This window comes from Argentina anserina, chromosome 2 (genome assembly GCF_933775445.1).
Source record: "Argentina anserina chromosome 2, drPotAnse1.1, whole genome shotgun sequence".
Classification (NCBI taxonomy): domain Eukaryota; kingdom Viridiplantae; phylum Streptophyta; class Magnoliopsida; order Rosales; family Rosaceae; genus Argentina; species Argentina anserina.
The window spans coordinates 16,448,186-16,474,610 of record NC_065873.1 but is presented as its reverse complement, the minus strand read 5'-3'; the positions used below and the strand labels follow the sequence as shown (position 1 = coordinate 16,474,610).

Below are 26,425 nucleotides of genomic sequence, written 5' to 3'. Positions count from 1 at the left end.
AGAGTGCCCGAGGGACTTTAAATGCCTCCAGACCACGGAGAGCTTATGTAATCAGATTGCGACATTCGAGAGAACGTAGTACAATCGGTTGCAAGAACTCATACCCATATGTGTTCATATGAAGCTAATTCTTGATTCTCTATTCCGTCTAAGTATAGATGATGAAGAGATTCAATGAGCTATACATTCATACATGTTAGTGTTGTTGGGACACTATTGCTTTCATTATGACGTGATTAGCTATGCGCCTATGCATTGTCATTGGACTTGCATTGCTTCTTTGACATGAGTTTAGTTCTACACTCAGTGAACCAACACAAATCCTATCCACACCAACGCCGCCAGCAGCTCCAGCAACATCAACGTATGCCTTGGTGTAGCAGTCGACACTGGTAGCGTAGAGGATGCGTACGGTTCCGTCTTGGACCAAAATCAGTCCTTCATTGGTCCATTCCCCCATTCTTTTCGCGAAAGACACATTAAATGTGACAAATCAGAATCTGTCCAGTTTCGTAGGTCAACTTCAACGAGACCTACAAGACAGCTCGCTCGATGATATATGGTGAAATTGGTACCGTTGGAAAGGCCTATGTGTATAATTTCCATGGACATCAACCATTCGTTCATAGCTATCATATTGAGTGAGTTATGGCCGTTTTAGCAAAGTAGGACAGTCCTGTCCGGAAATTTGCAAGTCAGTCAACTTCGACAGATCATTGTGAACTGCTCCGATCGGATGAGGTTGTGAACCTTATGTCACTGGAAAGACACGGGTGTCTACTTTTCAGAACATTTTACGGTTCGCTGATACCTATGTTGACGAAGAAGTTATGACCATTTAAGTGAGTGAATGTCATTCTACCCGAGAATCTGATTTTCATTGCAAACTCTTGTTTTGAGTTGTTATGCAATCTTGTTTCCTAAGATCTAAGTTTGGCTAAGTATAGCATGGATGATCTAAGGATGTGTGGCTAGATTAATGATTAATCATTAGCCCAAGACTACGTTTGAGAACCATGTAATGAACGTTGTATACGTTGTTCTTTGTACTCCATGATTATGGCACTAATCAGGGGGAGTTGTTTCGTAGACTTTAGGGGGAGTCTAGCTCACATGATGCTATCAAATGTAGACGGTGCGTTGTGCTCTTTTTCCCTTCGATCAAGCTTTTGTTTTACCCAAGAGGTTTTTGTTTTGCTTGACAAGGTTTTTACCGAGGCAACGATGTGTGCACCATGCAACCTAGGCATGCGACACAAGGGGAAGTGTTCCGGGAGAATTACTATTCTACCCTTATGTGTGTCTTAGCCTAATAGGTTTCATGTTAGGAGATAGATTAGCATCTCCGTAATAGATTATGACTCCGAATCCTACGGGATTGTGGTTTTGTAATGCCTATATATAGGCCCCCATATCATTCAATAATACACAATTATTTCATCCTGAAACACTTCTGACATTTTCTTACGTGTTAGTAACATTTTATGCTCATTGGCTCTAACTCATATTTACCACATCAATAGTTGAATGTTATAGCACATATTTACATGTCTTCATTGTATCATTGTTTTCAATTTATGCCATCTGCCGTATAGAAAAGTATTGACAACAATCAGCCGATAAAAATCAATTATTTTGAAGCTCCAACACTTCACAACAATCAGAAAAAAAAAATGACTGTAACAAAAGGTGAGTCTGATGCGGCTAGTCAAATAGATTGACCGCGCGGTAAATCGCGCTGGCGGTGGAAAGAAAAGAAAGGAGACGAAAAGAGAGACCTCCCCGATCTGGTCATAATAAGCAGAGAGAAGAGCAATCTGGCATTTCAAATTTTGGCTACAAAAATCTTCATCTCTGCTCCTCCCATCTCTCCGTTTAGGTCATAATGCGTTGCTGATCTGAAACCCATTCACTAATCGAGTTCCGATCCAAAATTCCGATCAATGTTGCGGTTAAAAGCATTCCGTCCGTCGAACGAGAAGATCGTCAAGATTCAGTTGCATCCCACGCATCCATGGCTCGTCAGCGCCGACGCCTCCGATCACGTCTCCGTTTGGAACTGGGAACACCGCCAGGTTCCCAATCTCGCCTCCTCTCTTTTCTTCTCCTCCTTGTTCGATTTGTGGTCTTTGTTTTAACTCTCGTTTTTGATTCTCAGGTGATTTACGAGCTCAAAGCCGGCGGCGTCGACCACCGACGCTTGGTCGGAGCCAAGCTGGAGAAGCTCGCCGAGGGTGAAACAGGTACTGAATCGTTTAATTCATTTCCGACTATTCAATTTCAGCAACTGCTTCTCATTTGCAATTACCTAATTATTGAAGTTTAGCTCAAGAAGTAACTCAAAGATTTATGAAGAATCATTAAGAAGATTACATACATGAAATAAGAAAGATTTTAGATAACATTTTACTTAGAACTACAATGTAATTGCGACGGTACATTTGCCACATTGTGTTGTTTGAAATGGATTCTCAGTATTGCCATCTTTCACATTGTGTTGCTTTAACTGGAACATTGCTCACTTAAGAAGATAGTAAAACAAGTAGCTAATGTGACTCGTTAGGATTTCTAAACTTGCGTCAGGAAACCGGAGAACTCAATAATGTGTAATTATTTATTATATGTATTCGTACTGGTACTAATGTATTTTTGTAATTGTGTTGTTTGTATGTGATTGATAGACTCCAAGGGGAAACCTACTGAAGCCATGCGTGGTGGGAGGTAAAAGACCACAGCACTTGCATTGTTCTTTTCCTTTTTATTGCAGCCTTTATGCACACTGAGGCCTGAGGACATGCTGTGTCTCAAAAAAGTGTTAAGCAGGTAAACTTTTACGATGATGACGTGCGCTTTTGGCAACTTTGGCGCAACCGTTCTGCCGCTGCGGAGGCTCCATCGGCTGTCAATAATGTAGCATCACCATTTAGTTCTCCTGCTCCAACAACCAAAGGAAGACACTTTCTTGTCATCTGTTGTGAAAACAAAGCCATATTTTTGGACTTGGTGACAATGCGCGGCCGTGATGTGCCAAAGCAAGAACTGGACAACAAATCACTTCTCTGGCAAGACACTATTCCTTTTATCCTTATTTTTGTTGATGTTGTTATTCACTAACAGAGTAGCTTTCATAATTCATTGAAATCGATTCTGGTGTGTTTCTGACTCTGGAAGCCAAGACTTACACACTTGTTTTGTTTTTCTCTTCATGAAACTGACATTTTTGGTGCTGTCCGTTTATCTCTTGTCCTCGTGTTCTTTTAGTATGGAATTCCTTTCTAGATCTGCTGTTGGTGATGTTCCTCTTGTAGCTTTTGGTGGATCAGATGGTGTTATTAGAGTACTTTCAATGATGACGTGGAAGGTTTGCACATTTCTAAATTTCCCATCATTGTTTGCCATGAAAACCATTGGTTTGTTTGATATTCTTGTTTCATTCAGCTTGTAAGAAGATACACCGGAGGTCACAAAGGATCCATAGCTTGTTTGATGACATTTGTGTCTACTTCTGGTGAGGTAAGTTCGTAGTGTGTTTATGCTGGCTTTGTTTTCAACCATGATTTTCATGTAACAATTCTTTTTCTGATTCTAAATACCTATGTTCAGTTTCCTGTATGATATTGTTTGTACCTTTGAAAATTCACAGAATGTTACTCTTTCTTTGTTTTAAAAGATGATTTAGATTCCATGTTCATCAAAGTGGTTCGTCATTCAAACGTCAGTGATGATAAAAAATTGGAACCGGGAAAGGTTCTGGGGAATTTGCAGATATGAAAATCATGTGTTGGAGCTATAAGTATTGTATGTATTTTCTTTTACATTCTTTGCCCTGATTGAAATTTTATTGCAGGCTCTCCTGGTCTCTGGGGGTAATGATGGTTTGCTTGTAGTTTGGAGTGCAGATCATGCTCAAGATTCAAGAGAACTCGTACCCAAGCTCAGTATAAAGGCAATTATCTCCTTATTCTTTCACACCAAGCCTTGTAGATGTTGTCATTTTATTAATGTTTATTTTTTAAAGACAATGTAGCCATATGTTCAGCCTGCTCTCTACTATAGATAGAAGACATCCAATATTGTGATTTTGCGGACCCATTTCATTGCCATAAGAGTAAATATTTGACTTTGGGAATTTGGGTTTTGATGTTCTTGTTTCGTTTGGTTATATATAATTAAACCATTAGGTTCTCTTTAGGCATCTTTGTTGGACCGTTTATAAAATAATACTCTTAGTTCGTTTCTTCTTGATGGAATTGAGAATTTTGATTTGACAGTAAGCTTTTATCTTGTGGGTTAAGCTGGAGACGTCCACCTTATGGTTGTTTTCTACCCTTTTATACTAAAGTATTATTGAGAATTTTAAGATTGTTGCTAAGGATGTTATGCTGGAGATCATGGACTTTGTATCCACAGTTTTTTTTTTCATTAGTAAAGTGTGCAATCCTACTAGTAAATGTGTGAATTGACTTATTCTTTCCTTTTTTTAGTAATTCTTTTGCGTTCATGTGAAGGGTGGGGGCTTTATGCATGCACGCATTTCATGTTCTATAAATATAGTACAGAATTAATATCGACATGCACAGATAACAGAGACAGCATATCATACAATTCTTTCTTGATGCTTATAGGCACATGATGGTGGGGTTGTGGCTGTTGAACTTTCTAGAGTGATTGGAGCAGCTCCTCAGCTTATCTCAATTGGTGCAGATAAGACATTAGCTATATGGGACACGATTTCTTTCAAGGTACCAAATGTTTAAGAAAATGCTAAATGTGTATGAGAAGTGTTTGTCCTAATCAGAAATCTGTTGGAGCTTATAATTTTGATATAACTGATGTCTGTGTTTCATTTTCCCGCTTTTCTCTTTCATTATGTATCAGGAGCTGCGACGCATTAAACCTGTCTCTAAACTAGCTTGCCATAGTGTGGCATCCTGGTGCCACCCTCGTGCTCCAAACCTTGATATATTGACTTGCGTAAAAGATTCCAATATATGGTATGTAGTTATGTACTATATATGTTTCTAGTGTTATGCTCATTATAATTCTCAAGTGTGCCTTGCTCTTTGATGAGAATCTGGGATGTTGACCAAGAAAAGTTAGTTATAGCTTGGTTATGAACTGTGACAAAATAATGTTTTCTTTTGGTTATTTGTGATGGATATCAATAAGAATTGTTCGGAAACATTGTCAGGGCCATTGAACACCCAACTTACTCTGCTCTCACAAGGCCGTTGTGTGAACTTTCTTCTCTGATCCCTCCACATGTGATCGCTCCCAATAAGAAAATTAGGGTAAGATTCTCTTTATAAAAATTATCAGGAATTGATATTATTCTATATTAAAAAAAGACTTGAGCTATACATCCAGGCTGTCATTTGTTTGAGAAGTAAAATCTTAATCAAGGCTTTGAGAACTGTTGACTTTCGCAATGTCTAAAAGTATTTTATAGTTATGGTGAACTTTTTGCAGACCATTTTGCAGAGGTCGTCCTTTTATCTTTACTCATTTTCTTTACTAAATATGACATTTCAACTGCTGCTTAAAAACTATTTGGTCACGGAGGGAGAATTGTTCACAGATCTTAATTTTTTTTTCTTGGATAGGAAACCTTAGAACCTGGCGGCAAAATTAATGCAGATTCGTAAATCCTACTCTATATGACAATTTGGGTCTGTTATAGTTGAACTAAATTTTTTTATTTACTGCAACTATATATATTGCATGTGCACTATGACCAGATATTTTGTTGTTAATCATTTTTAGAGGGTAATGCTTATGTTTCCTGCATTTTTTGGGAATTCAACTTTCCCCACAGTTTTTCTCTTTTTCCTTAATCTTAGCATTTCCAACCCATGTGCACTTTATCAATTCGTCTAGGTGGAAGTCATGTTTAATTCTTTGTTGTTTCTGTGACACAACTTCATAGGAATCTAGAAGAAACACAAAATATTGTTGCCTGTGAGATCTACTCTGAAGTAGATTGGTCAATTTTGAAATGAAATATAGAAAGTTGGAATTCAAAAGAGAGATAAACTACTCTGCTATGCACCTAAAGAACAAAATTCAGTTATCACTTATTAAACCATTTTTATATCCTTTTCCCGAAGTCACGTTCATTCATTAAGTTGTGATTTATTAAATCATTCAGTTCTGACTTTTAGACTAAATTCTATATCTCTTTCCCGCTTTAAGAAGTTAGGTTCATTAGTTCTGTGACTTTTAAACCATTCAGTTGTCAAAGTATGTTTGACAGTATTCCAACGAATGTTGTCAAGTTATAATGAATTTCATTCATTGGCTGTATTGCAGGTATACTGTATGGTTGCACATCCTTTACAGCCTCATCTGGTTGCTACTGGGACCAACGTCGGTATTATTATCAGTGAATTTGATCCCAAATCTCTTCCAGCTGTAGCTCCCCTACTAACACCATCAGGAAGTCGAGAGCATTCTGCTGTGTATGTTATTGAAAGGGAACTTAAGCTAATAAACTTTCAGTTATCCCAGACAGCAAATCCAACTCTTGGAAATAATGCTTCTTTGAAGGGAGATTCACTTGAAACGTTACATGTCAAACAGATTAAGAAGCACATTAGTACGCCTGTTCCGCATGACTCGTATTCGGTTCTTTCTGTAAGCAGTTCGGGAAAGTAAGTTGCATCTGGCGCTATAGTTGTTTTATTTTAGCTACCTACATTTCATGTGCTGCACTTTTGATTGCATTATCAAGTTCAATTAGTAATTTCAGGGTTTGTTTATTGAACATTCATAGAAGCAACGAAAAATGCTTCTTGGTCACAATGCCTGTGTTTAAATTTTGCATCTACTTGTGTGCATTTCTGATATGACACATGCCAGGTGAAAGGAAATGTTACGTGTTGAATGTGAGACCACATGCTCTATTAAAAATTAATTCATCTAGAGTATGTGGTCTCACAGCAGATGTAGAGTAAATGATAAATAATGCCCATGTTAAAAATAAATGAGACACTGCCACCTGATTTGGTGACTATTTGCATGTCTCAGCTGAAATTTCGTGTAGTGCGAGTCCAACATATTGCATTTTGGAGCTTCAATTCTAACATGTATATATTTTTCCATATGCTTTGTTGCAGGTATCTTGCTATAGTCTGGCCAGATATTCCGTACTTCTCTATTTACAAAGTTAGTGACTGGTCCGTAGTTGATTCAGGCAGTGCCAGGCTTTTGGCTTGGGACACATGCCGTGACAGATTTGCCATACTGGAAGCGTCATTGCCTCCTCGAATTCCTGTAGTTCACAAGGGTAGTTCGTCCAGAAAAGCAAAAGAAGCAGCTGCAGCTGCAGCACAAGCTGCTGCTGCAGCAGCATCAGCTGCTTCTGCAGCCAATGTACAAGTTCGTATTCTGCTGGATGATGGCACCTCAAATATTTTAATGAGATCCATAGGTGGTCGCACTGACCCGGTAAGTATTCTCTTCAGTCTGGTTTGTTGTTAAAGATGTATTCTAGCCTTCAAATATCTTATCAGGTTTATGCACCCAGTCAGTGGATATGCATTGATGATGGACTCATCGTTCAAACTATTGATGAAGATCATTTAGTAATTTCTATAACTCATTTATATTTCCCAGGTCATTGGATTGCATGGAGGGGCACTTCTTGGTGTTGCATATCGAACATCTAGGAGAATTAGTCCAGTTGCTGCAACCGCTATTTCAACAATTCAATCCATGCCCCTGTCTGGATTTGGAGGTGCTGGTGTTTCTTCTTTTTCCACTTATGATGATTTTTCTTCTAAGTCTCCAGCTGAGGCTACACCCCAAAATTTTCAGCTATATAGGTAAAGATTTTTGTTATGTTACTTTTCCTGCCAGTGTGATAGTAGTGAAGATACGAATTAGCATATTCTTCATTTCAAATTATTGTACTAGGAAACTTTTTATTCCGTTTCATTTCATCGTTTTCTTTTTGTTACTAGCTTGCAGGTCAGGTGTTTTGGATAATTTAAATCTATGTTAAAAACAAAAAATAATGTTAGGCAAGCTTTTGCCGACTCAACTCATTTACCCTCTGTGTGATCAGTTCTCGTAGAATGATGCTTGAACTTTGCTCCTATATGTGGTTGCCTGTATTGCCTATTTTGAGAAGCTACAGACTTTTGAATATGTTTGAATACTCCAAACGTGTCCACATCCAGATATATTTTTAATGTCGATTGGTAAAGGATGTTGTGCTGTACTTGCATAAGTTATTTATCTATTATTTATTTATATATGGCTATGAGACGATATGATTTACTATTAATAATAAATCGTTTTAACTATGCAGTTGGGAAACTTTTCAACCTGTTGGTGGTCTACTTCCTCATCCAGAATGGACAGCATGGGATCAAACGGTTGAGTATTGCGCTTTTGCATATCAGAAATACATAGTCATATCGTCTTTACGCCCACAATATAGATACCTGGGAGATGTTGCAATTCCAAATGCTACTGGTGCTGTTTGGCATCGGCGACAGTTGTTTGTTGTCACCCCTACCACCATCGAGTAAGATATAATACTTTTCCCAAAATACTATTTTTTTTATTAAAGATTCGAGGATTTATCTTTGATTTTTTTTTGGTGGGGAAAGTACTGTTAAATTGTAGTATTTTAAGTCAATTAGCCAATTTAGACGAGTTAGATTTGTAGTACCTTAGACTTGTTTGTATGATGCTACATGTCTGTTGCCACAACAATGTCAGAATTCTTAACACTGAAGTCTTTGGGTGTATATCTTCTCCGTCTATAAAATATTATGTGGTTAGGCTATATTTCTTTCCTTTACAATGGATTAATTTGGCCTTTGTTAAAAACTAGTGACTGGTGCATAATCATTAAAATCTTTTTTAAAAGAAAAGGTTATCATTTCAAGCAATCATAGCTCGTAGAGAAAACACAAACTAAGGTTTAAGTGACAAATGTTAATGCATTTCAAGAAATCGGGAGCCGACTTAACTTTGCCTTTCCCCTGGAAGCAACAATAACAGTAATTTAATCAAGACCTATATACATTAAAAACCCTTACTGGTTGGTAAAACTGGTGTCAAGAGACGATATGATTTTAGCACTGATGTAAAAAATGAAACGTAAAATGGACTGATTGTGTGTCAAAAAATATTGTGAAGTATAAGCATGCATCTTTGGTTGCTGCTTTTTCCAGGTGCGTTTTTGTGGATGCTGGGGTCGCAGCAATTGATATCGAAACAAAAAAGAGGAAAGATGAGATGAAGCTTAAGGAGGCACAAGCGAAAGCCCTTGTTGAGCATGGTGATTTAGCACTAATTGCAGTCGATGGTCCTCAATCTGCTAATCAAGAAAGAATAGCATTGAGGCCCCCAATGCTACAGGTAAGAAGAGGTCCCAAGTGTATGAGTTATTGGGCTTAGTGCCGACCTTTCATTCAACATTATTAGTGATGGCAGGAATCCCTTGGGTATGCATAACCATGTACTACCCTCTCTTCCCCTTTTCCTCCATATAGGGAGGGGAAAGGGGGACGTTCATCGTGACTGGCAGGTTCTTGGGCATCCATATTGGCATAGATGTTAATAAGTTTTTGTTCAGTTTCTTTGGACTTGCTCCTTATGGCGAAAGCATCTGGTGTTTTATAACAAATTGTATCCAGAAAACTTCACTGTACGATTGTTTATATCTACAAGATACACTAAAAATAGGTTAACATCAGAGTTCTGTTTCTGAATTCTGACATTTGGATTACTCATTGCATAGCGAATTATTAAGAAAATGCCAGTAAAAATACTCTTTATTGATTACAGAAGATTGCCTTTATTAGGACCTGTAAGTTCTGTTTTTCTAACATTCAGATATTTAATCCAAGTTCATCCTAAAAAAATAGAAAAAGGATAAAAAATAAAAAATCCAAGTTGTTGTCTTCATCTTTCATAGGATGCGCAGCTTAAAACTTTATATAAAAATATAGTAAGCGGATGAGTTATGACCAAATGCTATATATTAAAATCATATTTCTTTTTAATGGAAATTTCAAACTTTTTTTTCATTCCTGTTTTAGGTGGTGCGATTAGCCTCATTTCAGCATGCTCCATCTGTGCCCCCGTTCTTAACCTTGTCAAAGCTATCTAGAGTTGATGGAGATGATTCTGGGATGACAGAAGAAAGAAAGGTTAATGAGGTGGCTGTTGGTGGTGGAGGGGTCTCAGTTGCAGTTACTCGCTTTCCAATAGAGCAGAAACGACCTATAGGACCTCTGGTTGTGGTGGGCGTCAAAGATGGGGTTCTTTGGCTAATTGATAGGTAATGAACCCCCTTCTTGCTTAAGGTTCAAGCTGCTAGTACTTCTATGTTGTTATTTTATGCCCATAAAACATTTCTTATCAGATCATTCAATAATTATATGAATGGTAACACTAAGCAATTCCTTTCTGTTGTTCCATTCTTTATCATATACACTTGTTAAGTAAGAACCACATAACTTATTCAGATAGTAATGCTTAATGTTGCTTCATACATTTGTGAGTTTATCATAAAGTTACGGTGAGGTTTTATTTGGATCCGAAAGAAGTCTTGGACAGGAAAATATGAATTTTTATTTACTGAAATCTTTTAAATAATTTGGTCAGTTTTTCCTAATATTCTAGTGCAGTAAATTGGCACTTTTCTTTGTTTTTACTTTTAACTGGCTACCTAGTACTGTGGTCTCAGTCTGATTGTTAAAGGACATAACGTGTTACCTTCATGCATGGTTGTAGCTGAAGTTTTTATCATAGAAGAAATTTGATTGTTTAACTGCTTGAAATCTTTCTGGCAGATACATGAGTGCTCATGCCTTATCCCTCAGCCACCCTGGTATCCGCTGCCGCTGCCTTGCTGCTTATGGAGATGCTGTTAGTGCTGTGAAATGGTATCAGTCATTCATTCTATAGTTTTACATGAGATTTCTTTCTCTTCCCGATATCTTATATTGATGATTTGATGCTACAAGTTATTCTCTTATGCAGGGCAAGTAGACTAGGTAGAGAACATCATGATGATTTAGCACAGTTTCTGCTAGGGATGGGTTATGCTACTGAGGCACTCCATTTGCCTGGAATATCTAAGAGGTATACTTGCATATTTGATGTCACAGACTCACAGTATAGTTTACTGTTTTGCTTATTCAACAATTTACATTTTTATGGGTTTATGATCTTTTGTTTCCAGTGTATATTGTTTTGGGGGTGGAATAACTGTGTATTAATCTGCCCGTATATTGATATCGTCGTATCCTAGTTTATTAGGTCGATTCAATGTGATGTGTCTGGCAGACTGACACATTATTTCTGTCTTTAATCATTTTCTGCAATAATATGACAATAACAGGCTTTTTAACTCATTTCCTGAACTACAGCATCCAAGAAGCTTCCATGATCTCATTTTGAAACTTATAATTTATTCTCATTTTGTAGGTTGGAGTTTGATTTGGCCATGCAGAGCCGTGATATAAAAAGAGCTCTCCAGTGCCTTCTCACAATGAGCAACAGCAGGGACTTGGGGCAAGATTCAGGATTTGATTTGAAGGACATTCTAACTGTAACAACTAAGAAAGAGAACATATTGGAAGCTGTCCAAGGAATAGTGAAGTTTACAAAGGAGTTTTTGGATCTTATTGATGCCGCAGATGCTACTGGACAGAGGGAAATTGCTCGGGAGGCTCTTAAGAGGTTGGCTGCTGCGGCTTCTGTGAAAGGCGCCTTACAGGGTCATGAATTAAGAGGACAAGCTCTTCGGTTAGCCAATCATCAAGAGTTGACACGGCTTAGTGTATGCTATCTATATCTGGACATGTTTATTTTGCTTTTTGGTGCTTCCAAATTTTTTGGTTTACACGTCATAGGAGAATGAAAGTCTCAGATTAAATTTTCAATCCACACCTTTTCTCTTATAAAATGAAAACACACTCCCTATTATTGTCTTCACAATACTGAAAAAAGATACACGGAGTGTGGACTGCATAATAGGATCTGAGTTTCACTACCCAAACAGAATACGTCAGTAAAAAAACGCATCTGAAATTTAATGCATGTGATATTGTTGTCGATATTGATATTTGAAACTGTGCTGGGTGCTCTTTCTTTGAACAATATACTGAAAATTGACCGTGGCGTCCTTTTTCTTTTTTCCTTATGCTTCTCCAGCACACTATTTCCTGACATGTAATGTGCTCCTTTGCGGAATATCAATGGTGTACTTTTGTCATAGCTGTGTTCCACATTACTCTCACTGAAAGGTTAGTTTTAATACGTTGTCGACATGTGATGCAGAATTTGGTAAATAATTTAATATCCGTTGGAGCTGGACGCGAAGCAGCATTCGCAGCTGCAGTTTTGGGAGACAATGCCCTTATGGAGAAGGCTTGGCAGGATACTGGAATGCTTGCTGAGGCTGTGCTTCATGCCCATGTATGACAATTTTACATATACTCGTACATAATTCTTGTGTTCATTACTGTGATCTGACATCATGGATATTGCAGGCTCATGGGAGACCAACATTGAAGAACTTGGTTCAGGCATGGAATAAAATGTTACAAAAGGAGGTTGAGCACACCCCATTAGAAAAAACAGATGCAGCAGCAGCATTTTTGGCTTCTTTGGAGGAACCCAAGCTTACAAGCTTAGCGGACGCTGCCAAGAAACCACCAATTGAAATCCTTCCTCCAGGGATGCCATCTCTTACAGTTGCTATGGCTGTTCAAAAGAAACCGCCTCCAGGGGCTCAAAATTCACTGCAGCAACCAGGCAAGCCACTGTTGTTAGAAGGAGCCCCTGCTGCTACACCAGCCCCTTCAACTGCGCCACAACAATCCAAATCAGGTGAAACCACTTCAGACAATAAACATCCTGCTTCATCAACAGACAGCAATCCAGCTCCAGTTGCTTCTGGAGAAAGTGTCCCAGAAAATTCTAAGAATGATTTGGCACCATCGGATGCGCCACCGCAAGCCCCACAATCTGATGCAGCCTCTCAAGCACCAGAGTCTGATGCAGCCTCCCAAGCACCACAATCTGATGGAGCCTCCCAAGCACCACAATCTGATTCAGCATCGGAAGCACCACAATCTGATGTCCCATCCCAAGCGCCACAACATGATGCCCCATCCCAAGCGACAGAACCTGAGGCGGCATCCCAAGCGACACAACCTGAGGCCCCATCCCAATCGCCACAACCTGAGGCCTCATCCCAAGCGCCAGAAATGGAGACCCCATCCCAAGCGGCACAACCTGAGACGCCATCCCAAGTGCCACAACAGGAAGCCCCAGCATCAGCCGCAGCGCCACAACAAGAGGTCCCATTCCAAGCGCCACAGTCAGAGACCCCATCACAAGTGCTACAACCACAGGTCCCAATCCAGATGCCACCATTACAAACCCGACCTCAGGTGCCAGCAGCAAGATTGCCAATAAGTGATGATTGGCTTAATTAACTTATAAATAGAAACCTGTTGTGTATCAGATGACTGCCAGATATGTGATTTTCTCCCAAAGCTCCGTGGCCTTTGTCATATAAGGGAAACGGTGATTTCTCAATTCGATTAACTGTGGCCGAGGGATACCATTTTGAAGTAGCAGCAGGCCCATGTGTATAATTTAGCTCATGTAAAGTTTGGCATGTGTTGGATTACCCATCCAGTGTACTATTGATTCTTCCTTAACGTCTTCTTCTCTCCTTTTGATGTTGAATTCAGATATTGAGTTGGTGAGGGTATAAACAGGCATTGCATCACAGCTTTGTATTTATTTGAAAGTTATTGTCTTGTTAAAAACCTCTCTCTATTTGGAAATTCGATTGATTTCATGATAGTTCTTAGCATGAACCATTAGCCCCTACAAAAGAATTTCTTGTTATGCCGGTCATTTGTTTCCTGCTATGGTTTGATGGAAAATTCCATATCAAGAGCAAGTGGACTTTCCCCGATACGCTTATTTCCCCTCTACAAGGAAAAGGATCACCGTACCCGCAATCTCACCTCCGCCACCGCCTTTGTTCTATTTAGTTCTTGGAAGATTTTGAGGGTGTGTTCTGAAATGGTCCAAGACCATCGTGGTCTAAACCTGTCGGAGGACACGTGTCAACATCCCTGCTTTTTTATTTTTTTGCTTAAACGTTGGACCACGATAGTACTGGAGCAGAGCAGAATGCTCCGATTTTGAGTTTCGAGGAAAATGATTGTACATTTTTGTTTGAATTTTCAGGTAAAGCTACTACTGTAACACGTACCAGGAAAATGAAGTGTAAAGAAAATATAATCTAACGTTCAAATATGTAAGTATTTTCTTTGAACCCTATAGACCCCGTGCAAGTGATGGATGACAGATTAATTACTCCTGGCTCATCCTCTCCCACTCATCATAGATTACTTACCAGCTGGTTCACCGTACGAAGCTACAAGTCTAGAACCACTGGATTTACTACTACTCTTGGCTTGTGCGTTCCAGCACCACTACTTTACCAATGTCCGTTTAAAATTGAAATTCTAACGTGTTCAACCTTTTACAATAAAGATTTTGGTATTCATGAATTTCATATCATGGATTGAAGGGGTGGATATATGGACTTTTCCTCCCAGTTATAGATTTTGAGGCATTTGTGTTGGAAAACAGAACTTAAGATTGAGAATATAGCATGTTTACATGCCATCTGTATAATAATTAACCTACCTTGGATGCATTAGGTGGTCTCAAGGACATTTGGCATCCGAAGGTCACAGTACCCGGTCACAAGATTGTCCTTAAGGCTTGGGAAGGAGGCCTGGAACTAGGAAACTGGACGAAATGCAAGTGTGCTTCGACGGCTGAAAAAGACTCGGAGATGTGCAATTGGAATGTCTGTACTCCATGCATGTCTGTAGTCTGTTACTGTCGTCAAACTTCCGCTATTCAGGCAATCATCTAGCACGCACAATAGACCACTGAGCTAGGGTTTTCATCCGAACTAGAACTGATCGAAACCTTGTACTGGTCAGAATAACTATATATTAAAGGTCTGAACAACAGAATGGATAATTCATCAAACCAAAGGGGACAGCATCCACAACCTTGCAACAGGAGCTGCTAAAGAAAATCTGTAGCAAACAAATTCTTAGGATGTAGATCGATCTCACGAACACAGGAGAAATCCAAAACATGAAGAACTAATTAATAAAGGTTCCTATTAAGAACAGAAAAGCAAGCATAGAGAAATCAGTATTCAGTACATGCAATTAGAGGGTACGCAAAACCTGACTTCAATAAGGTACAGTAGCAAAAACCTACACACACAGCACACCTAAAGGATGAAGACGACTGCCTTGACTGGTTACCTAAGTACCCAGCATCATCAAAAACAAAAACAAAAGTTCCTCTAATACATATTTGAGGTCCAGCCCTTTCATTTAGGTAATGTCACTGAATGTGAATATGTTGCAAACAGGTGGATTTGGTGACTCAATCCATTTTAGAAATCAAGATTGAAAAAGGAGAAGGCTTAACCAAGGTTATTGTGGCTAGCAGAAGCATTTTCAAAATGACATCAGCTTTTTGTAATCAGACTTCCTATAAAATTCTCTGCTTGATACCGAACTACAGCAGATTGCGTATGAAGATAAAACACTACAGCATGGATATCACACATGAAGTAATATATAGTTATATACAGTAAGATGATAATATAGATAACTAGACATCTGAAGGAATAGAACACAATAATCACTCAGTAACCTCTGCTTATTATTTTGTTTTCAGAAAAGAAAAGAAAAAACAGGAATATTCAGTAAGCTGAGGCTTGACCATTTTTCTCCTGTGCACTTTTTGTGCCTGCAATCTTTTACCAGAGGCCCGCTGCATTTAGATTGCGCCTCAGCTCAAAGCGTTCCTAAAGGCATGCTTTTATAATCTTGCTTGAATTATACAGTTGGAGAAAAAGAATAACTGCAATAATAGGAAAGAAGGCTTATAATAAGGATATTAGATGCAATTACTTCTGGCAGAGCTCCAAAAATAATCAAAGATCTTGAGCATGCCAAACATAAACATGCTACTGGAGAGTTATGAGCATATCTTCTTTTATCAATAAAGAAGACCATGAACCTATTGTCATCCACTTTGTGGTCGAATTAGCATTCAGCAACTTTATTGTGGCCACAAATTGAAGTTCGAAGAATATTAAGGATACACTAATGCAGTGCAGACATATGTAAAGCTATGATAAGTGTTATAGTGTTAAATGAACAAAGGTCAATAACATTCGCCAACTGTAATGAAACGTAAAATGTAAGCTTAGTAGCCAAGTAAAGCCAAGAAGCATTTCTTCCTTCCTTGTAGAAGTATTTGCGGGTTCCTGGTAAGGGGGATGGAGGATTATCCCCGCATTGTCCCCCCAGCCCGTTCATTGTTTGAACAACCAAATACTTTGATCTGTGTTTGTTTTATAATCAAAATATTGCAGAATTCGGATCAACCAAGTCTCCAATTTTTTAAAATGTTGCATGTTTTCTGTCTCACATGCTATAATGCTCATCAAATTAATCTCCACAACACCTTACCATGCATTGCCAGTCATATATTTTAATAAATGAATATATGCGTAAAGAAACTTTATTTTTCATATGACTGGTCGCTACTTCTTGAGCAGTTAAACTCTATATCATAAAGAGGACGACCATGAAAAGGCAAGTGATGAGCCATTATGAAGGGAGATTATGAAATTGACATATATAAATTACGTATACAATGTTATAATCACCAGTGAGTTTGTATTGGAAAGGTGACAAGATTAGATCGATTGTATGACGATAAGAGGGAGCACGCTCGTAAACACGGATGACTATGTCATGGATGCTGACAAGCGTGCTCTCTCTCATCGTCAAACAAATCCAATCATAGCTCACCCGCCCAATAGAAACGAGGCAGATTAGAATGTTTTCCACAATCGAGATGACATTATTAAAAAGGAAGTTAGCAAATTCCAAACTTGTTACTTCAAAGGTAAACAAATAAGAGAGTAAATCATACAAAAGTACTAACACTGAAGGTACAATCATCACCAATATATAGCAGTGCATGCCTATATATAGAAACCCCACGACTGGAACCAATGTCCTTGGTTGGCATGATCAGATAACCGTCACATGACAAATATATATTTAAGACTTAAGTGCATCACAAGCCTAAGACATCAACCATGATTATTTACCTATATAAAATATACTACTAATCAGAAAATTTCAGGAAACCTACATAACATTAATGAACACCTTATCACATGCAATTTGCAAATCAGCACTGACAATACAAATCCAGCACTTTACTTTGATGTAACAATCGACCATCATTTTATATGGTCACATTAAGAATCATGTTATTTCATATCTAGTTTTGTATTTGTTTCTTACTTTTCTATTCAATAATTCAACTGAATAATCACATATCAAGTGTTTAACCCAAATGAACTCTAATATATGGTTTCGATTATCAGCGAACTATCAATCAATTCCATACATCAAGTGAAAAAAAAAAACAACTCTTGATTGTCTTGCATTCCTACCAATCCTACGTACTATTTTATGAATTTAAATCTCTACCTCATCAAATCATCTTATATCACTGCTATACATCATGTTCCACTTCTTCTGAACTAATCCTTAACAAAAAAAAAAGTACCATAAGTGTTTAGAGAACTTTCACAAAACTACCATAAGCCCAAGTTTCCTGAGCTCAAAAATATAACTAATGTAAAATTGAATCACCAAGAGAAATTAGCTTTCCAAATAAGTGACTGGGATGTAAATAACAAGACTAAACATCCATGTTGATGCACTAATAGATTAGTCCATAAACAATGACTACGCATTCTACTTCATCAACATTTAAATCTCCAAATCATATAGACATCAACCAGCAAAAAGGCTAATGGTAAACCCTTCTGGAAGAAACAATGTGATTAACAAGATGACCAATTAACAAATCACACAATGTTAGTGCTCTCTCTCTCTCTCTCTCTCTCTCTCTCTCTCTCATCCAAACCACCAATAAACTCAGCCAGAAAAATCATTTCCGCTAATCAAATATTTAAACTTTGACATACAAGTTCCACACTTCCACATCACAAAATAACAGCAATTAGAAATGTATGTTCTCATAACCAGTAACCAAAATCTGCCATATGATACTAATGAACAAATCACATGCAAGCTAGGGCTCTTGCTTCATGGATTAAAGGGTTCACCAGGGATAACATCTGATAAGAAGATTTTCTTGCACCACAACAATATGTAAGCTTCAATATATAGAATTTATAATTTATAGATCAAAGGGGTTGAATCATGGAGTATAAACCAAAGAAAGGAAGGGCTCCAGTGTAATATAGAGAGAGGACCTCCGTTCAAGAAGTAACCACAGAAACTAGGCAGACATATATGATGCAAAGTTGGTGATGATGAATGAAAATCAGAAGGAAAAACTAAAAATTTCGACTACTTGTGAAAAGCCAGATCGGAAGAAAGTACATCAAAGAAAAATAAATGGTTGAAGTATATATACTATTAAAGCCAATCAAAAGATTCAGAGGAGCCTTCAATTATTTGAGACTGGACTCAGAACAACCTAGATGTTAAGCTTTATATGAAGACTTTTTTAAACATTTAACTTTAGTCAGTCACTCAATATATGGTGGTAATCAAAATCCTTTCAAGCTTGAAACTTTGAAGAATTTTAGACAATATTCAGGAACAATCCAACTTTACATATTTGAGAATTGAGACTACTATAAAGAAAATGAAATTTCTTTCCTCAGGACTGAAATGTCTTTCTGGCGAATCAGAACTGAAACCCACTATCTACTAACAGAAAAGAAGAATATTATGAAAATTCAATCGTTTCCAACAGATGCATGATGAAGATCAACTGTAAAGAAAACCTGACGTTCCATCTGACCAGGCAGATGAACCACACCAAAACAGTAATAATATGCATCAGTTCCAAACCCTAAAATCAGACTTGAACAGAAAAAACCAGACCAAGCCATAACAACAAAGCAAACATGCAAGACAGTAATAAGAACCCATAAGTTTTTGGATACTGGAAGAAGCTAGAACACTCAAGCTTCTTCTTTTTTATTTTGTCTCTTTCTTTTGATGATAGGAAGACCAAAGCTTGGGTTTGAGTGCTTCTCAGAAGAGTAAAGTACTCTATCAGCTGGTTTTGGCCAAAGGCCAGAGCTTTTTTAAAAGGCTGAGATTTCCAATAAACATTGTGGAGTGGAAAACTCTCTTTCAAGATTTAACCAATGTCATTGGAGCACCGAGCCCAGAGCCAATGGCCTTTCAGATTAAATCTTATGGTTATATTTAATTACTATTAAGTACTACTAACCATGATTAAAAACGTACTATTATATGACGAGTCCCATCACAACGGACAAGGGTATATGTGATCAACGTTCTACAATCTTCCACGTTTCTCCGAACATTGTGCCGACGCATAAACCAAAAGGACCGAAATCTAGGATCGCTGGTGTGCCACGCGCTGGGTCAGGTCCCACGCACTAATGACTATGGTGTCGGGCTAAGAGGTGGAATGCACGCGTCCACGAGTTGGTGTGGGGCTAGTTCTTGATTGATTGTCCGTGGTGTCGGATGTTACGTCTCTTTCCCTCTCGTACGGCGGAAGCTGCATCTGCTAGGGTTAATGCCACCGGCCTTGACTTGCAATAGTGGCCACAAGAAGTGGTGGTTGGGTTTGGTTTTGAGCCACCCGGATTTGAAGGAGTGAGGGTGGTAAAATCTTTATATTTTTGATTTTTTTATCGTTTTGTTAAAAAAAAAGAAAAGAAATTTTTTATCGTTAAAAAAAAACATTTGGAACTCTCATTTGTTTAACGGAAAGTCGGTTTTGGGAACAGAAACTACCCATTACTTGTTTGAAAATGCAAGTGGAAAATAAGCACTTTTTAATCCGTGCACCAACACAATGTCTTAAAAGTAAGTTCAATCAAACTACTAAATTAGGGTCACTAGGTTGAGGCTATTGACCTACAAAAATTGGTTCATTTGGAATTTTACATTGGCACTAGGGGTTATATTTACCCACAATATTAAGACCCGCCCATTGGTGGAAACAAACATGGCAAAAAGTAGTGAAAGTGTATATTCAAATGGGTAAACTTGCTCTAAAATGTTTCTATGATCAATGTCCTGGAAAATGCATCCTTAATTACTCTATATATCACTTCCATGTTTATTTACGATATGATTTTACAAGATAACTCATAAACTCATTACAGTTACATTTCGTCAATCATATAGTAATTATGGATGTTATATACTATACCAGTGATATGACATTTAGTCTTATGTTTAATGTTCATTCGATGTACATACAATTATCATTGTTCTCTATGTTCAATGTTCATTCGATGCACATACAACTATATATCATTGTTCTTTCAAGTGGTAAGTAATCTAAATATGAGGGTGCAAACAACTCAAAGTACAATGTATATAATCTACCAGAAAACAAAATCAAAATTGTATCATTATTCTTCTATAAAAAGAAAATTGTAATTAATCACATATCTACCTGTATGATTTCCAACTTATTTGACTTAATTTCCATATCATTTCAGGTTCACCATATATTAGAACCTAACACTAACCATCAAATTTCAAACCGAACTTAAAAAAGTATAGTCAAGTTCTCTCCCATGGCCTTCATATCGTGCACTCAGCTCGTTCTACTCGCTCTTATATCAGGTAGATATTTCATCCTAACTCCTGATTAAAAAATTCGAGTTACTATGATGAAGTTCCTATTCTCCAAGTTATTGATATATCAAGTTTTAACTAATTGATTGCATGATTTCAAAAACTATGAATAGATCCTGGCATAATGGCATCAATGCTTCTTTCTCTGTTCATGTTTACCATATCACATGGTTCAATATCATTGGTATATTTGATAAACAAATCTATGTTCGATCACATCATTGGCTTACTCTGAAAATGGTGATGGCATGCAGTTGCAGTAATGGGGATGTTTGCGAAAGCTGAAAGTCAAGTAATGTGCGGCAAACTAATAGGTTCGTGCAACATGATTGACTGCAATGCAGTTTGTCAAAGTAATTATACTGGTGGTGCGGGAAGATGTGACAAACAAGGCCTTTGCAATTGCCAATACCCTTGTCCTGAGAAAACACACTCAACCACAGCGATCGTAAAACCGAATCTCCTCAATCAAACTTGCCATGCTGCCTACGGAAAATGTGATCCAAACTGCAAACTAGCATGTTGCCAGAACATTTGTAAAACTGTATTTAAAGGTGGTGTTGGACACTGTGATCTCCAGGTCCGTGGTAAATTTTTGATATGCAATTGCGACTATCCCTGCTAAAATCCTCATGTGCTAGTAAGAATAAGTCATGTACGTTCTCCATTTTTGTATGCAAAATGGAAAGGCTCAAGTATTTTACTTTATGTATCAACTACAATTTATCGAGAATCTCATCCTATTGAGCATCATCTTCGTCTTTTGTCAAATTAATTCCTTTTTTGGTTTCATGGTCACATACTAGCTCTGACGTTTCATTGAAGAACATTAATTGTGAGAGACAATTGAAAATAATGTGTTTGTAAATAACAAGGTACAAAATTATGACATTTTTGAGAAATCTTTATACCACTATCAAATTATTATTGTTGTTGTTTCGTGGAATAATTTTGAGATAACATTGCTAACTCAAACTGGAGATTGAGAGCTAGGAAGCTATAACTTATTTTCGCAAGTGATAATTTTTTTTCTTGCTTTTTAGGTTATTTCGGATCATTGTCAAATGCAATGTCAATTGTAAAACTGTTGGGAACCTTAGCAAAAAAAAATCCCCCATTATTTAAGGAAAAAGATACGAAAATGCAAATAGCACAACCTTCTTAACTCAGAACCCACAACTTTTTAAAACAAATTATCCGATATATGCTCTTGTTAATTTGGTTACTCAACTCCTATCTATAGACGGATTTAGAGGCTCGGATATATATATATATATATATTAATTTTTTAAATTAAATCTCATAGTTTGATATTTCATAAGAGTACGTTACATCTTTGTTCTCATATGAAAAGAAATCATGCATCATTTTTTCTCTAGATAAAATTATACTACTTTTGCCAAGTACCATTTGGCCTAGTGGCTTAGTCTACCCTTATTAAGTGGGAAGTCGTGATCGAGTTTGACCTCCAAACAGACTCGCGCAATAATATTTTCAATTGGTTATCCATTAAATAAATTGTAAAACTGTCCACCCGAGGAAAAAGAATCCAAACAAAGATCAAACCTGCAATTTAGTTGCAAATGAATTCAAAAGTGTGAAAAACGCACCACTATCTGGCAAGTAGGTTATCATGTCCTACATGATTCGAGAATATCCTCTTAAAAAAAGAACTGATGAACATAAATTGTAAGAGGAGCTGACCCGAAACTATATATCTAAGAAATTCAGAAACTCGTCGAATGATCGTCGGCTATACTAGCTATTTGTTTGTTGACCCGTCATGGGGCACATGCAGAAAACCCATAGTCGCTCCAGTTAGACTCTCAGATATATGAAGTAAACAGAATCGGAATCAGCTGCTTTACCTGATCACTTTGCTTGCTACCTCTTTTTATATGTGTTACGTTCATAATTACTCGTAGTAGCGATTACTATTGCATTTACCGTCATCAGTTACACTCGCATTCATCACCGGCTGTTATTGTTTCATTTCTTGTCACTTGTTATATTTACTGTTCTCTAACTCCGTTTTTTAAAAAAGGATTATAACTCCGTTTTTAATGTCGCATTGATAATATATTTACAACACACTGACGTCTTTTACTTTGAAATCTTTGTCTGAAATTATTTCTGTGTATGTTTGCGTTGACCACCCTTCTAATTCTAAATCTTGGCGCGTAAAACTTAGGCCATTCCTTGGCACGTGGCATAAATGTTGCTGTGGCCGCCCGCTAAGGAAATTACGAGTTGTTTACAACCAAACTCTTTTCGTAGTACCAAGTAACGTAGACCACTCCACTATCTGCACTTCTTTTAAGCTCATTCGTTGTCAACGAAGTTCACCTCTTTTGATTAGTTTCTACTCTAACAGGCACCACTGCCTATAATTCATTGAGATTTGTTCTTGTTTTGTTGATACCTAGGAGCTAACCTTGTTGAAGATGAAGAACACCACCATTTGTGTAAGAGCTTTCTGTACGTAACAATGAGTGTTTTTAAGCTTTCATGATCTGCTTCATATGTTTTCTTATTTGCTATATAATTGGATCCCAGATTTCTCAGAAGGACCCTAAACGGAGGAGGTTATTCTTTCGTTCATGTCTCCTTTCTACCCTGCTTTTGATTTCTGCTGTTTTCTTCTGTGGGAGCCATTTAGTTGTAACAGATTACAAAGAGGTACACTCCGGTTCGAATTTTGCAGATGTGATGTGTGTTTTATGAATGTTCTTTCCTATTTTTGGCTTTATGATGAGGGAGTTCATTGTTCACAGAAGTTTTTATCATGGGGATTGATTGATGCTATGCACAATGCAATATCTAATAGATGCGAGGTTTGTTTCTGTGGCATTCGATTTTTATATAAATGGCGGATGTTCTAACAAACCTGATTGATGTTGAAATATGTTCATGTATAGGCTCAATGCAGACCTAAGGAAATTGAGTCATTACCTAAAGGTATTGTGTCCAAGACCTCTGACTTTGTAATGCAACCATTATGGGGACCCCGAACTCCAAAGGTGTGTTGATATTTATATGCCTGGACAATTTGCTAATTAGATATGAACAGAGTTGTGATTACTATAACTTTGGCTCCCTTCTAGTGATATTTGAATGCAACGATAATACATGATCCTCATTTCTCTTGTTTAGAAACCAAAGTCATCAACAAACTTATTGGCAATTGCAGCTGGAATCAAGCAAAAAGAAAGTGTAAACAAAATTGTAAAAAAGGTGCAGTAAACAAGTTGTTAGTCATGGACTGTTTTCAGTTTTTGTATCTTTGAGTTCATTGGAATCAATTTCTACTTGTACTTTCAATTGCATGTACAGTTTCTATCCAGCGATTTCGTTGTGATGCTGTTTCATTATGATGGTAATGTAAATGACTGGAGAGATTTGGAATGGAGTGGTCAGGCCATACATGTATCTGCTATGAATCAAACCAAGTGGTAACGCTTCCTGTTCACAAGTATAATTGATATTTGGTAGTTCCTTTCGCATAGTCAGTTCAAGTAACATTAATTGTTGTCTTTGTTTCACTAGGTGGTATGCTAAGCGATTTTTACACCCGGATATTGTTTCTGAGTATGCATTTATCTTCCTTTGGGATGAAGACCTTGGAATTGAACACTTCAATGTTGGAAGGTAGGTGTGCATGCATCTGCTTATTTATGTTTTATATATGCATTAGCTCTAGAAATAGTAAGATTAACATTCTGCATCTCAAATTCTTCTATGCAGGTATCTATCAATTATTAGAAAAGAGGGGCTTGAAATTTCACAGCCAGGACTTGATCCTGAACACTCGGAGGTGCATCATGATCTTACAGCAAGAGATAATAGATCAGAAGTACATAGGTATTCTTTTTTTTTTTTCTAAATAAAATGAAGAGAAGTGTATCACACACAGTATTATGAATGTGATTGTTCTGCAGTCCTAAACTCCTGATCGTACTCATAATTCAAGTGTCATCATCTTATTCCACTTATTATCAGAAATTTCTTTCATTTATTGTGTCAAACTCCTACCTACATGGCTACATCGTGTGTTGGTGTTTAATTAACAGGAAGATAAACAAGATAATTCGTGGCGGATGGCGTTGCGATGATAATAGCACAGGTCCTCCATGCACAGGGTAGGAAACTTAACTTGTCGGGTGTTGTGATAATAATACACAAGTACTAAGTAATAAACACATGCATCTGAAGTTAACATTGACAATTATGCTGCATATGGTATTGTAGGTTTGTTGAAATGATGGCTCCTGTTTTTTCAAGAGCATCCTGGAGCTGTGTGTGGCATATGATTCAGGTACTTTTGTTTTTTGGGCTTTACTAGCTTTCTAAAATATTCAGATCATTTAGTGTTCATAGCAGTGCTTAAGTTGGACTTTTCATATTGGTTTGCACTTGGAATACAAGTAGATATGGATTTGAGCATACATGTGTGAAGCAAGGTCAGAGAATTGACCTCACTAATATGATGTTGGATAATAAGCAAGATTTTTAGGTCTCTAATTACTTCTATAAATTTTATATTGAAGATCTGATATCTGTATGTTTCTGTCCTGATGTTGTAACAGAATGACTTAGTTCATGCATGGGGCTTGGATTTTCAGCTTGGTTATTGCGCGCAGGTATTTTTCTCCTTCCTGTCTGAGCTGCACATGTATCTTCATTTACTCATCCACATATTTCTTATGTTTAAAGAAATTCTTAACAGGGTGATCGAACCAAAAATATCGGAATTGTTGATTCTGAGTACATTGTTCATTATGGTCTTCCTACACTAGGGGGTTCTGCAGCAAACAAAGTTAGAAGCCTAAACATTTTCAACTTTATGTTGGAAAACCTTGTGTAATTCATGTCATATAATCCTCACTAATGCTGATCATCAACAATGCAGACAAATGCTGACGAACAGGATCAAGCTGTTAAAAATATAAGCTTGCCTAATGCAGAACAACTGGGGGTAGATAATCAAAACTAATCTCGTGCATATTACTTATGCTAGTCCCAGTTCTGTTTATTAACTTTGAATTCGCAGGCACCATCGCAGTCATCTCCATCTGACCCTAGAACTGAGGTAAAAATTCTGACATACTTGCCTGGAAAATGGTTCATGGTAAAGCACTGTATTTGATTATTTCAGTGCTCTTGTATCTCTGATTGGTGCAGGTGAGGAAGCAATCCTTTGTTGAACTAGAAAGATTCAAGAACAGATGGAAAAAGGCAATTAGAGAAGATAATTGCTGGGTTGATCCATACCAATGGCCACCACAGCTGAATAAAAAATAGAGCTTAACTGCTTATCAGCAGAAATCGACCACATTTATCAAAAAGCTATTGATTTTACAGCCACTCACAGCATACATAATATGGTAAAAATAAGACACTACAGCAGATTCCAAAATTTATACACAACCTTTAGTATTATAGATCATTCATTCATTACTAACAAAACAAGTTTGGTGTATAATTTCTGTCTTTGTCCTAACAAAAAATCAATGTAAAAAGTGCGGCAGTCACATAAGCTTGTAATTGGATGATCCATTTATTTTTTACAATTTATTAAATACAAAATTCTGTTTTGCATTAGATAATCCAATCATTATAAGTTTGGATATATCTGAGGAGACAAA

The 26,425-nt window shown here is 37.4% G+C and overlaps 2 protein-coding genes across 2 annotated transcripts; both read left to right on the top strand.

Moving 5' to 3' along the window:
- The first annotated feature begins 1,775 nt into the window (after nucleotides 1–1,775).
- On the top strand, nucleotides 1,776–13,551 carry LOC126782510 (uncharacterized). The gene is made up of 21 exons (XM_050507767.1): nucleotides 1,776–2,075; nucleotides 2,159–2,243; nucleotides 2,682–2,721; nucleotides 2,814–3,062; nucleotides 3,262–3,361; nucleotides 3,439–3,513; nucleotides 3,848–3,946; nucleotides 4,626–4,742; nucleotides 4,879–4,994; nucleotides 5,192–5,291; nucleotides 6,310–6,650; nucleotides 7,116–7,446; nucleotides 7,615–7,823; nucleotides 8,312–8,530; nucleotides 9,186–9,372; nucleotides 10,056–10,297; nucleotides 10,812–10,904; nucleotides 11,002–11,103; nucleotides 11,449–11,803; nucleotides 12,304–12,441; nucleotides 12,516–13,551. The coding sequence occupies exons 1-21, from the start codon at nucleotides 1,944–1,946 to the stop codon at nucleotides 13,464–13,466; spliced, it is 4,281 nt and encodes a 1,426-aa protein (XP_050363724.1). The 5' UTR covers nucleotides 1,776–1,943; the 3' UTR covers nucleotides 13,467–13,551.
- A 9,596-nt stretch (nucleotides 13,552–23,147) lies between these two features.
- Nucleotides 23,148–26,375, top strand: LOC126783346 (uncharacterized). Its single transcript, XM_050508798.1, has 15 exons — nucleotides 23,148–23,245; nucleotides 23,337–23,459; nucleotides 23,555–23,614; nucleotides 23,699–23,800; nucleotides 23,934–24,014; nucleotides 24,114–24,232; nucleotides 24,327–24,428; nucleotides 24,525–24,641; nucleotides 24,851–24,919; nucleotides 25,029–25,095; nucleotides 25,367–25,420; nucleotides 25,507–25,596; nucleotides 25,690–25,755; nucleotides 25,831–25,869; nucleotides 25,962–26,375. The coding sequence occupies exons 1-15, from the start codon at nucleotides 23,225–23,227 to the stop codon at nucleotides 26,079–26,081; spliced, it is 1,230 nt and encodes a 409-aa protein (XP_050364755.1). The 5' UTR covers nucleotides 23,148–23,224; the 3' UTR covers nucleotides 26,082–26,375.
- Nucleotides 26,376–26,425: the final 50 nt, after the last annotated feature.